Source organism: Arvicanthis niloticus, chromosome 3 (genome assembly GCF_011762505.2).
Source record: "Arvicanthis niloticus isolate mArvNil1 chromosome 3, mArvNil1.pat.X, whole genome shotgun sequence".
Taxonomy (NCBI): Eukaryota; Metazoa; Chordata; class Mammalia; order Rodentia; family Muridae; genus Arvicanthis; species Arvicanthis niloticus.
In genome coordinates, this window is record NC_047660.1 from 128,815,986 (window position 1) to 128,833,073 (window position 17,088).

General features: G+C 39.2%; 1 protein-coding gene across 3 annotated transcripts in view; it reads right to left on the reverse strand.

The window, feature by feature from the left end:
• Positions 1 to 17,088, reverse strand: part of Slc39a10 (solute carrier family 39 member 10) — a 119,015-nt gene that overhangs the window by 74,015 nt on the left and 27,912 nt on the right. For 2 of the 3 annotated variants that reach the window (XM_034497790.2, XM_076931915.1), the window contains exon 2: positions 16,427 to 16,525. Coding sequence is in view for 1 of the 3 variants with exons in the window: in XM_076931914.1 (XP_076788029.1) it covers positions 10,517 to 10,535 (19 nt within the window). In the remaining 2 variants the exon portion in view is untranslated. Of the gene's footprint in view, positions 1 to 10,516; positions 10,651 to 16,426; positions 16,526 to 17,088 lie in introns of those variants that run through there. The other variant, XM_076931914.1, reaches the window with a different exon arrangement.

The window sequence follows — 17,088 nt, forward strand, 5'->3', positions numbered from 1 at the left end:
GTTGGGTTCCCCAAACTTAAATGGTAGAGGAACAGACCCAAGTTCTAGAAACTGCCCTCTGACAACAATGTGTGTGTGTGTGTGTGTGTGTGTGTGTGTGTGTGTGTGTGTGCGCGCGCGCGCGCGTGCGCATGCATGCACAGCTGCAAGTACACACATATGAGCAAGGTGGAGGTTAGAGGGCAGGGGGGAATACTGAAGATCAAGCTCAGGCCCTCATGCATGCGAGATAAGCTTTCCATCACTGGAATATATCTCCAGCCCACTACAATTTTTTTCCTCATAAAAATTTAAGTTCATCCTCCTGAGCTCTCTTCCCCCTTGCTCTCAGCGCTCTGCTCACGTTGACTGAAAATCCAAAATGGGCAACGGCCTAATCTTAAACATCTATTTCCTGGCTTGTTTTCTCACCCAAAGACTCATACAAAATGAGTGTTTACCGAATGGATTTGGCATGGGGATGAAGAACGGTGAAGACGCCCTCCTTACACAGCTGGCTAACTAGAGTAAGTCATTAACAGAGCTTTATATCGCCCATACTTTACTGCACAAAACCTGCTATCGTCAAACTTTAGTTCCTGTTCCAACTAACTTTTAAGATTTGATCACTCATGGGAGAAGTGTCTACTTTCCTTTCTTCCCGAATAGACAGCCGGCAGAGATTACTTACACGCAAAGAAGAGACATTCTGTATCTGCAGATACAGGATTTCTCTCTAGGATTTTTCCCTGATCATAGACTTTCTGAAAATAAGAATGGCTTCATTTTAACTTTGGTCCAGTGTTCTCAAATGTTTTCACTCAAGGGTCTATGTGTGTGTGTGTGTGTGTGTGTGTGTGTGTGTGTCGGGGCAAAAGTGTCTATAGTTCTTTATTTGACTTGGTTTTCATTTTTTGTTTGGGTTTTATTTTTCTTCTCTCTTTCTTAATGAATGAGCAGAATGTCTTGACTATGATGGGATACTTTTGCGTGGTAGATGTAAAATCATAATGTTTTGGGGAGTCTTTATTTGCAAGCATTAAAAGAATAATATAAGTAAACATGTACGAAACATTATAGGTACTTTGTCTCATTTAAAATTTAAGGGGCTGGCAGGGAACCTTAGTGGTTCAGTGTGCCTAGGATATGTGAACCACTGGGTCTGATGCCTGGCACTGGAGACAAATGGCAACAGCTAATTTTATAAAGTGAAAAGTGTTTTCTGTTCTTGGACAAGGCTTTGCTTGAGAGCTAAAGTGTGAAGTTCATGCATTACCTTAGACTTTAGCTACATCACCAAAGTAAAGAGGATGCTCCATCAAACAGTAAGTAAAGAATACCAGTTACTTGTTCCATAGTATTTGATTTACAGTGATCTGTTTCACTTAGGGATATACATAAAGGGCACTTTTTAGGCAAGAATATCTCATACCAAGTTGAATTTAAGTTATGTAACACTGACCAGGGAAGGTATGATTAATAAGAAGGGTCTTTATTTGTATAAATACTAATCCATAGGGCAATTCTAAATGAACTTTAAAATATAGGCATTAATATTTAAAGGATATTAGCTTTAAATAACAGCAATTTGTGGGGGAATCTTGTTGACAGAATAACCTACTCAAAATCGTCAGTCATGAGGAGTGCAGGCTCTGTGATAACTGGTCTGAATAGCCTTGAACACAGTGACCCTGGCTTATCAAATTGTTCTTCACTTCTGCTTTAAGGAACATGACTCATCTACTTGCCAACTGCTTTAAGGGACAGGACCCATCTATGCACCAACTTTTAACTTTGCTTTTCTCACGATTCTTCCAATCAGGACTGGGGCCCAGGTCATGACCATTTGGTGTCACTTGAGCAGTGTCCCCTGCTGCTGCTCCTTTCATCCATTCCTCAAGCCCAGGCTCCAGTGGTATCGAAGCTTTCTTGATATTTATTTTCAAGTCCTTCTGTAACATTTTGATAGGAGCCACTGTGGTAGAGGAATACACTGAAGCACAGTACAGAGGGTCCTGGCTGAGAACCAGGGAGATTTGGTTTTGAATACAGCACTTCCATTTACTAAGCAAGGAAAATTATTTCTCTGTTTCAACTATGATGTTCTTATCTAGAAAATGCTTTTTACTTTACAGGGTATTTTTCGAAGATGTCATGGGAAAATATTTGGAAGGCTTTAATCACAGTTGTTACGTGTTCTAAGTGGACCACAGGGTTTGTTATCAGAACAGGTGATTCTCATGAAAACCAAAACAGAGGTGAGGAATTCAGCTCAGTGGCAGTGGCGGAGCACCTGCCTAATGTGTGCAAGGCCTGTGCTCCTTATCTAGCAGTGGGAGAAGAAAAACAATGTGCTTTACCCTAAAGGCATGTTGGCACATACTCTAATATAATTACAGTATTCTGGCAGGCTAAGGTCTGCCATCAGTTAAAGGCTAGCCTAGACTACATAACCAGACATCATCATCATCATCATCATCATCATCATCATCATCATCATCATCATCATCTCCATACGCTCTGGATTCTCCATCCCATCATAACCTCTTTTCAAAGTCATCAACGTCAGCCTATTCACTTGGAGTTCCAAATATCTACCTTTTAATCCTTTTAATATTTATCTTTTTTTTTTTTTTTTTTTTTTTTTTTTTTGGTTTTTCAAGACAGGGTTTCTCTGTGTAGCCCTGGCTGTCCTGGAACTCACTCTGTAGACCAGGCTGGCCTCGAACTCAGAAATCCGCCTGTCTCTGCCTCCCAAGTGCTGGGATTAAAGGCGTGCGCCACCACTGCCCGGCAATATTTATCTTTTCAAACTAAACTTTATTCCAATATTTAGGTACTTCATACCTAGCTGTTACAGATTTATTCTGGCAGCCTTGTGCATCTACAATTTGATGAAAACGTTACCGATCAAATGGTCTTGCGAGCATGCTGGCTGTGCATCTTTCCTCCATGTCTCCTGCTACTGTCAGGCTGATAAGGAGAATTGAAGCAATTCTTACCAGAATGAGTTACAGCATCTGGAAGTGTGGATTATTGCTAGAGACCATACCCAAGGCCTCAAGCATGCTAGAAAAGATTCTCCACTGAGTTATTCTTCAGGCCCCTGCAACTTATTTTGACATAATAACAAGAAGGAAATTATTTCCCAGCTTATAGGAAGCTTTCCAATGGGTATAAACACCTATGAAGTTATAAACTGCTCAAGCTTAGTCCTATTCAGTACCAAGAAAACTCCATCAAATATTACCTTCAAAAACAAAACAAAACAAAAAACCCAAATTTCATAATAAATACGACAATAATTTTTATTGTGAAAATATAAGCTTAAAATATACTCTTGTGTTGGTCTGTTTTCTGAGTTGTTTTATATTATTAAATACTTATGAATACCTGGTGTGGTAGTATACACATAAAGAAACTACTTAAATGATGCATATTCTAATATTGTCTAAGAAAATAAAATAGATAATGGTCTAAGCCACAAATCCCTGTTAAACACTCTGTTGATTATTATGCTGTCTTCCCATGGTAACAGAGTCAGAAGGAAAGAGTCAGTGAGTGATTTCATTCTCAACAATGGTGATAAAGCCACAAACAATCCACATGCTGTTTTTAAAATGTATGACAAAGACTCTTGGATTTTCGGCTTAGTTTTAGAGAAAAGATTCTCTAATCGGATACAGGAATGATCTGAGATACCAGAGCTAGAGAAACAAGAGGAATTTGACAAGGCACCCAGGAAGTAGGGAGGGTTGCAAGAGACAGGCTTTCAATACAGTAAACACACACACATATACCTAAGAAACAAAGCCACCTAATGTTTACTGGTACATTCAATACTGTGTCAGTCAGTGGAAAAGCCCATGCATAGCATGAGAAGAGCCCTGCATTTTCAAATTTTCAATCCTCAAACACACACACACACACACACACACACACACACACACACACACCATTACTAAATAAAGGACTGTTTCCTGAAGGTGCCCTCCTGTGTCTATCTAGAATGGATAGTTCGTTTTATGATAGTTATGTACCCAAGATTTGTGGTGGGAAATTTCTGGAAGGATCAGAAACTCCAGTCTGTAATTATAAAGTGCTTGCTAACCACAGGGTTTTCTATATAGCTAACCATACTTTACAGATTCACCGATAAAAGGTTTCACAATCTATAGACAACTTAAGCCACCAAGTTCAGCTCTGATATTTAAGCTGCACCCCAGGAAGTCTTGTCCTACATCTCATGCATCTTAATTTACAACCTAATCCCTTTGTCTCTTGCTCTGAACTCTAGAGACATAAATCCAGGGCATCTATCTATTTATTGTGAGGGAAGACAGCATTTGTTCTTTTCTTCAAGTCAACTCAAGCACATGTTCAGATCGTCACAATTTTTCCTAATCCTATAATTATCTTTGCTCAGCTTTGAATACTTTCCAGGATTTTAATATCTGAAGCTCTGAAGCCCATTTCTGAATATAATATGCTGGCGCTGGCAGGTAGAAGCTATGCTGAATTGTGATGGTTGCAGCCTTTCAGGCTTCCTCTTCCAGTTTATGTTGTTATGCAATTCCCTCCCTCCCTCCCTTTTTTTCTTCTACTTACAATTTCATCACTTCTGATCATTCATGACTTTTATATTGAATTTCACAAATTTAATAAGCTGAGTTTTCTCTTTATTTCCAAATGTTCATAGTACTGACCCAATGCTAGACAAATGGAAGCTGTCCAAATGTGTCCTAATACTGAATCGACATCTGAAATCCAAAAACAAACTCTATCTGTTATTACTATGTCTCCATCCTCAAATCTGTTTACCTTCTTGTGTTCTCTCTCTGGAACCCCCACACCATTACACACCTAAGGTAGAGGCGTCAGTCTTTGTTAATTTTATCATCTCTCTTAGCATTTATAACTAATTGGTTTCTAGTTCTAGTGGACTTAATTCAGACATACCCTGTTTAGTTTCCTTCTGGGTTGGAGTACCAGAGTAGCTTGCATTTCAATCTTCACAATCCTTTCCTTTCTCTACACACATACCTTATCACGCCATTTTTTTCACTTTTAAGATAAAAATGTTATTGTCTCTACTGCTCAATGTTTATTGAAGACCCTGAAATCATCTCCTTTCAACCACATGTCCGACTGCTTCTTCACAACTAAGTCTTTCACCAAGGCTTATCAGTGAGGCAGTGTTGATCACTGAAAGTGGTTGCCTGAGAAGCATGTGGTACAAGGTGCTATGGAGGACTACTGGTGTCCACTAGGAAAGGGAAATGAGGACAGCACCTATGTGACAGTGATTTTGTTGTCATCTTGCCACACTGATTTAATATTCATATTTCCTGGACTCTGCCTTTGGTTTGGTAGTTCATAACTTTATTTTCCAAGAACTGGTCTTCTGTTTTTAAGTCTTGCCTTTCATTCTTTATGGTCTGTTAACTTTAAAAACTTTAAACAGTGATGTTTTGATAGGAGATGGACATCCCCCACCCCACAAGCACACCTAAGCACCTATGTCATCTATCAAAAGGGTGGAATTTTAAGCGTCCTAGACTATCACATGAAAGAACTCACTTTTAATTACACAGTGGAGAAGGACAGTGTAGCAATGATTCGAAATCCCGAGATTATACTAGGAAAAATAAGCTTGAGATCATGAAGTATTGTTTTGTTTGGATTATTTTCTCTTGTCTTCCTTCCTTCTTTTCTTCCTTCCTCTTTTTCTCTTTCCTTTCCTTTTCTTTCTTTTCCTTTTCTTTCCTTCTTAACTTTTCAGCCCCGAGGAATAAGCACGAGGTCCTGTAGATGCGAGGCAACATCCACTCTCCAGCTACATCCTTAGCCCCTTAAGTGATGTTATTAAGACTTCGTCGCTAAAGCAAAGATGAATGGGCAAGTAAACACATTAACAAAAACCCTCCACACATTATAAGACAATATAAAAAAGAAACTGGGAGAATTATTAGCAGCTTACATTTGAAAAAAAAAAAAAACAGTGACAACTGTAAAATATGAAGAGCTTTTAGAACCAACAACCCATTACTCAAAGCGAACACTGGCAGTGTTCTTCCTTGGTTCTGTTTCCTTGTCTAATGTGTTGAAACTTGACTCTACTTCAATCAACTGGAGAAATAATTTAGCTCCTACTTTTAAGAAACTGGGCAAACACTATGGAAACAGATAGTTCTCATTAAAAATACAATTGTTCCCTAAACATAACAAAAGCTGTTCAACTTCACTCATGATAAAAGAGATCCAATTAAGATACTAAAAGATACCTTTTAACTTTTGAATCTAAATAACATACTAAATACACCACAGACATTGTTAGGTAAGAGGGAATGTTGCTGTTGATTTATAAAATTATACAAAACTTTATAGATGGCGATGTAACAGTATCACTCAAAATTACAGTGCATGACTTTAAAAATCACCAATTCTCCTCTTGGGGAGTTATCTTACTGATACATTTTCAAATGTGGAAAATGTGCAGAAGTATTTACTGTGATACTGTTTGTAAAAAACTGAATATTGCAGTCAACCTTAACCAATATATTATATGTAATATTTTATACAATAACATATAATAAAACAACATGGAGAAGTGATGAAACACAGTTTCCCCTGGTTAAAAAAATAAGAATACAGGAGCTGGAGAGATGGCTCAGCAGTTAAGAACACTTGATGCTTTTCCAGAGGTCCTGAGTTCAATTCCCAACAACCATATGGTGGCTCACAACCATCTATAATGGGATCCAGTGCTCTCTTTGGCATGTACCATATATACACACAGAACACACACACACACACACACACACACACACACGAATACTACCTAATTAAATGAGAAATATAGAATGACTACTTAGGCAAGAAAACATGTTTTAGAGGTAAGAATACAGTACTTAGAATCAGGGTTGGTGGTACAAAACTGCAAGCCTAACCACTTGGGACTTTGTAAGTTCACGACCACCCAAGCCTGCAAAGTGACTTCCAAGTCAGCCTAGACAAGTTAATGGGGCCTCACTCCAAAATAAAATGAAAGTTAAAAAGTAGAGCATTTGTCTAGGCTGTACAAAGCCATGGGGTCAATCTCTAGTACTGATTCCCCCCCCCCCACACACACACACACAATTGGGTTAAGTGAAATAAGTAAGAATACTTAGCAGGCATTAATTTGAACACACTTAAAGTATACAAAATTGCTAAGAGTTGTCACCTGTCTGGATACCTGGGTTGCTGGGAGATTGGTATAAGAATATTTTTCAGTGAAAAAATAATTTCTAATTTCTAATCTTTTTTTTTCTTCAGTGCCAGTAACTGATGTAGTACCTTGACCCAGCCTGACCCAAGTCCCTGAACTCTACCATTGAGTTACTCACCCAAACCCTTCAGTTCTTTAAAATGTCGTGCAAATGTATCACTACTGAAACTCTTAAAAATTAATTTATTTTTATGTTGTCAGGGATTATAACACAATGATGTTCAATGTCCAGGGTCACTCATATTCTTAAATTGTAATGAGACAGCTAGTTCTATTGGGAATACCAAATGTCAAGACGGTATCTCTGAAGTCTGGAGTCTCCTAGAGACTGAAACTCCCTGCTTCAATCATGGTGTTAGGTATTAGTAACTTAATTTACCATATGCTCATTAGCTTGGAGGCATGTCGTTTTTCTGTCATTAATACTTGCTGATTTTTTAATAGTTTTTTAAATACTTTCCTTAGGTACTCAAAAACATCTTTCATCCTGAACCGTCTTGAATAAGCTCAGTCACAAGGTCCTTTGCCACTTCAAAACTATGTTGCTTCCCAACCAAGGAGTTTACAGAAACCTTTGTTCTCCTTCCTCATCTCCAACCAGCTGCCTCTTTGGTCTCTACTGTTCCCTAAGTTCACATTCCTTCCTGCCTCAATGAACTCTTAGAAATGTTTTGGCAGATCCTAGTGAATAGTTGGTCCTCTTAGTATATGAAGCTGCTAAATGCTAGCAGGGAAGGCATCTGGTTTCTCAAGTCATCACCGGCATGATGGGTTCAGGGAATCTATGTGCATGTTTTCATGGAATCTCTGTTGAATAAGCAAATGCATACTCAGTGTGTGGTGGTGGTGGTGGGGGCAATGAGTTGAAGCCACAGGAAAAGATAAAAGAGTTGAGACAATCTGGCCTGCAGTCAGTTTATCAACCAGGGAGGGTGAGATAAATACACACAGTTATATCGTGGTCATTGCCTTAGGAATTGCAAATTATGTTGTATGAGTCACAGCAAGGTGACTGCCAGAAGGATATTTATTTATTTATTTATTCATTATTTATTGAGATAGGATCCCAAGCAGGACGCTGGTCCCTAACCTGCCATGCAGCTGTGGGTGAATTTGTACTTCTGATCCTCCTTCAGCTTCCATCCTTTTGAGGGCTGTGATTTCAAGCTTGTACCATCATGCCTGTCTTAATTCACTGCCAGGGATTGAATTCAGGGCTTTGGCATACTAAGCATGCACTCTGCCAACTGAGATACATCCTCAACACTAAGAGAATTTTTAAAACATATTATATATCTGGGAAAAAAAGCAGTAATATTTAAAAACTGTTTTTCAAAGACTGGTGTGATTCTCTCAAAGAAGTTGAAGACGATTAATTCAGAATATCACAAACCTATAGGGGCCAGAGAAGGGATATATGGGAAATGAATGAACTGAATGGGGGTGGGGGTGGATAAAAGAGGTCTAGAAGTTTTTAAACCAGGCAGTGTCTTATCTAGGAGATTTTATCCTGCTCAGGACAGAACATTCATTACCCAGGGCATCTGTCCAGTGTTTCCACAGGGAATGAAATCCTGTGATTGTAAATGCTCTAATTGTTCCCGTGACAGTACAGAGTTGAAACCAGCTGCAAACCGTCAACATGTGACCATGCTCCCTACTCTGCTGGAGAGGGGATGATGAATGAATGTGTTCAGCCGAGGCTGTCTTCAGGCAGGAGGCAACGTGGAGTTTTCTAGTATTTACCTAAGAGATTCTCTGAGCCACTAAAGCAACTTAGTAGCAAATACTTCACAATCGAGAGCCACAAGCGACATTGCTCTCATTTCAGTGGGTAAGGGGTGGATCCAGCAACTCAACTTCAAGATTTCCCTAAAGGAAAATCCAAAGGGAATATCAGAAATGAAGCTGAAAGACTTTGGAAGGCTCGGGTGCTATAGGAAAGCTTATCTGCTTAAACTTGTCAATGTAAAGTCACTGCAAAACAGACAAAAAAAGAGAAAACTTTCTCCCTCATGATCTAGCTGAGAACATATCTGGTGTAAAGGAAATGACTGAAGACTTTCAGGCACCAAACACTTATCAACTCCCTACTATGTATCAGATGCTAACCAAGTCCTCTTCTGTGGTTAGGGATTTGATAGGTATCCCCAGCCAGCCAGCCTTCTGGAGATCAATGTTTTATTATTCCTACAGTCCACCATTTCAGGAGATAAAGATGTGGGTAAGAGCAGTTCCTTCCAGTGGGAGACTGTGGACAGATAAGTAGCTTTGGGAGTATTAAGGACCACAGAAATCCAGCACAGGATAAAGGGAGAGACAGAACACATGAGAACAAACCATTGGTTTCTTTCTACATCATTAACGAGTTTAACAACAGCCACAAAATTTAAACAACCCAGCTCTCAAGGAATAACGCGAGCAAGTACTCTCGTTTCTACCTAGAATCCTTTTAAAAGACCTGTGTGGTGGTGTGTGTATGCACGCATATGCCAGTGTGTGTGTGTGTGTGTGTGTGTGTGTGTTTTCATGTGTGTGGTACTGGACAACTATTCAGGAAGTGGTATATCTCATGCTATATACTCAACCGAGTCCTGTTCCTCTTTATTAAGTTTAATTGTTATACTGGGTAATGTTTGTATGCATCTCTGCTAAAGTATATTCAATCAGTACTGTAGATAAATATAACTGACTAATTAGAAACAAAACATCATTCAAAAGCTTTAATCTGTTGAATTTCCACTTAACTAAAATGCACATACTATTTCTGAAGCATACTGAGTATTTTTATACATAATCCAGAAGAACACAAAGAAAATAACCTCAGAAAACAGGTTTCTATACAAAGTTGGTAATTACAAAAAAAAAAAAAAAAAAAAAAAAAAAAAAATGTAACTACTGCCAGAATTTTAAGCACTAAGAATATAGCCACGGGGACCAGACTTATCCATGTTTTTATAAAGTATGCATTCAATTTGTTTTGATACAAAGCTTACATTTGTTTTTTAGATGTGCTCAAGCATAAGAAGCAAAAGAAAAGAGAAACAATGACTATATTAGCTAGGCAAGGCACACAGACTTCAAACTAAAGAAAGCAGCAGTCTTGTTGGAGCTAAAAAGAAAAGGAGGGTTACTACCCTTGAGGGGGAAGAAACACTGAAACAGAAACACTTTCCCAACTGTGAGCTCAGGAGGTGCCGGGTTGGGGAAGAGGAGAGGAGGGGAGGGGAGTGGGGGTGGGGTGGGAACATAGCTTACAGACCTTACCATCACAACCTCCGATCATAAAGCAAGTCCATCCACGTTCGGGACCTGCTTAACTTCATCTGCTGGGAGGTAAGTTGAGTCTCTTTCTCCTTCTTGGAATGAATGGGGAAGGCTAGCTGCAGCGCTCTACCTCTTAGCAGAGGAATGTGTGTTATCTGGAGTTGTTTGGAAACCACAGTCTTTAAAGGAGCTGTATCAACAGGTTTTCCCTTCAGCAGAACACTGAGCCAATTGTAAATGTTGAATGAAAATCCTGAACAAGTTAAATGTGACCTTAGGAATTCAAAACCTGCCCCCAGGTAGGATTTTCTTTTCTTTGTTTTTAACTAACCTCTCAGCTTCCATCTTTATCACTTCTGTCTATTTGAACCCAGAGGCACTAAGCAGACAGGGCCTTTTTCTTAGCAACATAAGGAGAGCACATTTTGAGGAAGGCCTGAATGATAGCTTGGAAGTTTGGTCTGGATAAAACTGAGATGTGTCCCACATGGAGCTGTTCCTGTGTCAAGAAAATGAGGCAGAATAAAGCATGTCCCTCTGGGGAACAGGACCAGCCTCCAGCCTTTTATGTCTATATGGTCTGTTTGCAGTTCTATGGCCACCTCCCTTCAACACAAATATTTATCTTTCTCTCTCAACTTTTGCCTGTACAGCCTTAAAATAAGGCTGTTTCTAGAACACAGGTAATGAGGTAAGGACACTATCCATCAGCCCTTAACGTTTAGGAGCAATTATCATTGCCTATGAGCCGGGCAGTGAATCACACTCAAAATCTACCTATGATTATTTAAACCTGGAGACCAAGAAGCGTTGTGTATAGAGGGGTATAGGGGTGTGTGTGTGTGTGTGTGTGTGTGTGTGTGTGTGTGTTGTTGGTGTTGTTGCTCACGCCAGTGCTTGCTCTCACGGAGACCAGAGGTCAACATATGGTGTCTTCCTCCTTTGCTCTGTGCCTTATTGTCTGAAACAGGAACCCTTCCTGGATCTGCTGGGTCTCCCCTCACCCCCACCCCACACCCCCAGGACTACTGTCACAGGCATGTTATACCCTGCTGGCTTTTTATATGCGTGCTGGGGATTTGAACTGATGTCCTCATCCTTGCACAGCAAGCATTTTACTCACTGAGCCACTTTGCCAACCCATCTCCCCCTTTAAAAATATTGCTTAACCTCTCCCCCCCATATTCAAATTGGGCTTAGGTATTTGTGAAGCTACCCCCTCCACTGTTTCCATAAGCTTTGCAGTTCATTCTGCCACACCAAAGGACTTTTATTTTATTTTGAAAGCTTCTGCACAACAAATAGGAAGCAATTAACATAGTGGAGACTGCTTATAGAATGGAGAAAATCTTTGCAACTCTGTTTATTTATTAAGATACGATTTTACTGAGTAATCCAGGCTGGCCTCAAATTTAAAATCCTTCTGCCTCAATCTCCCACAGTTTGAGTTACCACATCTGGCTTGACGACTGACTTCTGAGGCTTCGTGATGATGTCATATAATTGATTATGAAGCTTCAAAAACTTCATATAACATAAACTTAATTGAAAATAATCATATCTTGATTCCAACACCAGCAATGCATGGTATTATAAGGAATATGTACATCCCAATAACTAAGCAAGCAAGAATACAGGATAATCAATGTCTAGGTACTTAATTTATTAATGTGGTAGATTCTACAGCTCAAAGAAGCAGACTTCCATGTCTAGGGACTTTATGTATCTGAGGGGGAAAAAAAATCACATACACACACACACAAAACTGTCAACAAGTTTTAGAGGAATCAAAATGAACAAGTCAGTGGGTAAGCTGGTGAACGCTCTGAGATGCTACTGCGCCTGCTCTGTGCTTGGAGAGTCTGTGCCTGCTGCCTCCCTGCACTGCTGCGTCTTAGACTCCTTATTAAGATCTTAAAAGTAGACACCCAAAACAAGCAGGCAAAATCCAAAAAAAAAAAAAAAAAAAAAAAAAAATATGTCTAAGGAAAAGTCCACAAAGTCCGGACCCTGCACTTGGCTGGCAGTCTTCTGAGAATAACAAGTTTTAACTATCCAGACTGGGAAGTACGGGGGGGGGGGGGGGGATTTCCACAGCGGGGCACAGTTTGTAATTGCCTAAATCCTACCTATTTAGTCACTACCCGTTAAGATGGTGTCTTTATAAAGCAGGAATTATGAATTTTAAGATTTTATATTATGCGCGCGTCTATTCGCTTTCTGCCCCCAGTCCCTTTCGGTTTTGTCTTTACAATTTGGAGCAACAGAAATTTTATCTTCATTTGAATTCTGATACTAAGATAATGCAACTGACTAATCTGGAGCCAGATGAATTGGGTGCTTATAAACCTTCCCATCTGTTGCCACAATTTCTATGAAAAAGTAAAGATTCCACATGGGAGATCTTCCTGCCTCAGCCTCTGACGATGGCATTCCGAGCATGTACTAGCATACCCAGAGAATTCCTACCTTAACTACTGTTTTCCTCCCTCCCTCATTTCCTTCCTTTCTCCCATAACTGTCTGTCTTTCCAGGCTTTTGGAGTTTCTTTTTCTGGATTCCTCACCCTGGAAGTTCATTTCAAACACTGGATGCTGGCACCAGTATGGAGTACATTTACCCAACCTTTCCCTGGAGCTTCTTGCCCTGCTGTTCTTACTTGTGCCTGAACTTTTGATACTGAGCTTCTAACCAATTTCATCCTGACTGTGAAACTGACTTGGAAACTCTAGATCAAAATCAACACAGACAGATGTGGACAATTCTAAGCCTAAACATTTCATTTAAATAATGTATGTGGGGGAGGAGATGCAACAATTTAGGATCAATCTACTGTTGTATACATATCTGACTGTTAACGAGCCACTGGGCACTAAAGCTTAGCGTCTCCATTTTCCACTGGAAACTCTGGGTCTCCAGGAAAGCAGTAGAGTCAACCAAAGATGAGCAGTAATGTTTGGCTCTGAATGGAGGCTTACACAAGTCTATTCGAGGAGGCTTATTGAAGGGGCCTCATGGTAATGTATAGGCCTTCAGGAGGGATGAGGAGCAGTACACAGAAGTAATACAGTATTTGGCAACCTAAACATAAATGGATCCTTAAAGGAAGGAGGAGCTTCCCATTAAAGCCTGGAGTGGACTAAGGTATGTCCAGAGAGAACCATTAGGGCAATACAGACCAAGTCCCAGATAAAGGATAGGTCAGACTTTTTAGAACCCTTTAGAGCCAGGGGGAAGTTTTGTATCATGTGATTTAGTCCAGCAGAGAGTATGTGGCAAAAAGCATGGAGGAACCAGGTCCCATAAATTGAGAGCTGTCAAATCATTGTACAAACTGCTTACAAGTCCCAGAGAGAGCCACAGAGGAGCATGGTGGCCTGATTCAGGCTATGGGATCTGACCTAAAGTTGCAGGCCCAGGTTCCAACAGTGTGCAGAGAGAAACCAAACTCAGGTTCATCTGACTATAAAGCTATTTTCCTCATCACTACACTGGGGAAACTCACAGGGCATGGTGGGGCAGTCCTATGATTTCAGTATTCAGAAGCTAAGACAAGTAGATCTCTAGGAGGTCAAGGATAGCCTGGTCTACCTAGGGCATTCTAGGCTAGCCAAGACTACATAGCTACTCCCAGTCCCAAAAATAAGAAGCAAAACCAAGAAAACTCAGAAACCAAAACTAAAGCAATAGCAATAACAAAGCACATATTCGAAATGCTCAAAGCTAAAGTGCTCTTTTATATGATGAAGGAGACATAATGTTCTTGAGGTCAATGGCTGCTGACTCTTGTTTTTATGTAACTTAAGCCTGTAGGTGTTGAGAGCATTATTTCCCAAGAACTAAGCATGAGATTAATATTGTGTATATATGTGTATATATATACACATATATACATATATACACATATATACATATAAATATTTATATATGTATATAAACACACACATACATATGCACACACACACACACACACACATATATATATATATATTTTTTTTTTTTTTTTTCCTCCCCCTGGAAGTTCAGGGAAACATCAAAGTCATTGCCATTGTTGTTTTTAATTCAAGTATCTGCAGAATTTTTTAAAAACTGATTTAGCCAAGCAGTGGTGGCGCACACCACCTTTAGTCCTAGCATTTGGGATTAAATGACAGAGGCGGGTAGATATCTTAAATTAGAGGCCAGCCTGATCTACAGAACAAATTCTAGGACAGCCAGGGTCACCCAGAGAAACCCTGTCTTGAAAAACCAAAAACAACACTAACAATAAAATATACTCACTTAAGACAAAATACAGTTAAAAAGTAAAAACAGGAAGCCTACAACACTGAAAATATTAGCTTTTTGGGAACTTAGCTAATATTTCTGTTATTGTAACATTAACAAAGAAAAAACTAACAACTGACTCAAAATATTAAAAACAATAATAATATGTAAACACAAGGTCTTCAGTTTACACAAAATGAAGCCTACAACTAAAATTGATTGTTATGAAAGTATGCTCTGATGACCAGTTTGTTGGACCACAAAATACCTAAAAAGTAAAAAAAAAAAGAAAAAAAGAAAAAAAAAAAAAAAAAAGAAAAAAATCCTGAAAACACTTTTCACTGAATTGTCTCTCCCTGCATTTAATTTCTCATGCAGAAGAAAAGCCCTGAACAAGATATAAATTCTTCATACCCTATACCTGAAAAACAAAACAAAACAAAACAAAACAAAACAAAACAAAACAAAAAAAACCCACTCTGATTTTCTTTTACACTGAGTCATGGTTTGCTTTGCTACTGAAAGGCTTTGGCCTCTTCTTGCTGATGAGTCTTCACAATTAAAGAAACTCTGAATTCCAAGGTAATGCACATCAATGTTCCCTTCCTGTTATAATAACTGAGATCCTGAGTTTGACAGATGGGGATCACTCGTAATTCAAAGTGCTACCCCAGAACAGAAGTCTTCTTGCAGTAACAAAGGTTTTAATTTTCGGATAGAGGTATCCAGATTTTCAAGATTGATGTTGTATTTCTGCATCAGAATTATGCGGAATGAATTGTTTGTGTTTCTGAACCCATTTGTGGGTAAATCAGCTAGTTACCATTAACTGCAAAACTCCCAGTTGGGTTCAGAGATGAGGATAGGAGGAGACAAACCACATTAGTATATCTGTCAATATTTTGTCTTCCCTACTTGTGTTCATGATGGTGCTGATGACATAGATTTTCTAGACAGCATCATAATGCCTTTCTCTGCACTGTAAATCTACTCCTGTTCCTCTCCATCACCCCTCCAGTTCACTCTCCAGTTCACTCTTGGGAGTCTTCTTTACCTTGGGTATCATTAAAAGTAATAATTTCTTGACTAAAGGAATGTATATGTTGGCTTATTTTTAAGACAATCCTTTTCAATCATTTTGAATTATTTTAAAGAACAGTATTCTACTGAATCTTGTATGCAATCCATTGGCAACATTTTGGTTTATGAATCATACACTTCGCACACAGGTTTGTTTCCTTTCTGTTTCCATTGTCTCAGCTTCTCCCAACTCTAATTCTCATTTTGAGCATGTATGTCTTTGTATGAACTGCTTTTGTGTGAATGTGTTTGTGTGTGATTGGTAATTACTTCTATTTTAAAGTCATTAAGGTTTTTCTTCTTGGTCCTCGTCCTGTGGTGATGTCAATACATTAATACACCCCAAGTTCGCTTGCTGCTACTCTAGAGTATGAAAGTTCTGGGATGTGTGAGGGGAGGAGCATGTCTGTCATTTGTATTGATCCCTATATGACTAAAGGCATTGTTACTCAGTAGTAAAATAGTAAAATATTTAACTTCTTAACCCATGGCATATGCTTTGCTAAGCCACTGACCACACAACAAATGAAAAAAAAAAAAAAAAGAAGAAGAAGGAAAACTTACCCTTTAAAGAAAGTCTCAGTAGATGCTCAAGGCTCTTTGCCTCTATTTCAGCTCACTCCAGCTCAGGTGTCAGTTACAGAAGTCTCTTGGATCTGGGGACTAGACAGACACAAGTAGAAGATTAAAGCAAATCCCTCCACCTAAATTTGCACCGATTTAGACTAGCCAGTTGCCAGGGCTTTGCATAAGTTGTTTCTCTTGAAAGATGCTTAGTATCCTTACCCAGCCAGCAAGCATCTTAGGGTCTCTCCTTTTTAAACCTCCAAGTTGTTCTTACTCTTCTTTTTATGCTGGATAATTTTCATGTCTTTATTTCCGACTTCCATATTTAATGTATTTTAATTCAGCCTAGTAATGATCTATATATACATGCATCCATGAGCTCATCTTTCCCTTAGGACTTACACAGGTTGTAAGGACCAAGTTGGCATTTGTTATTACTTTCTGGCAATTACAAGTCTGACTTCATAAATACCTTTATTTCTGCACTTGCAGCCAAAAGTTTCAGGAGAGACTTCGGTTAAGTAAATAAAACATGGACTTCTGGACTCGTTTTTTACAGTGCCCTGATCATTGTAAACCAGAAGCACCTACATTCTGGCTTTCCCCCTTCACGTGGCACTTCTCCAGCATTCCCTTTTAAATGTGAATTATGCTTTTAA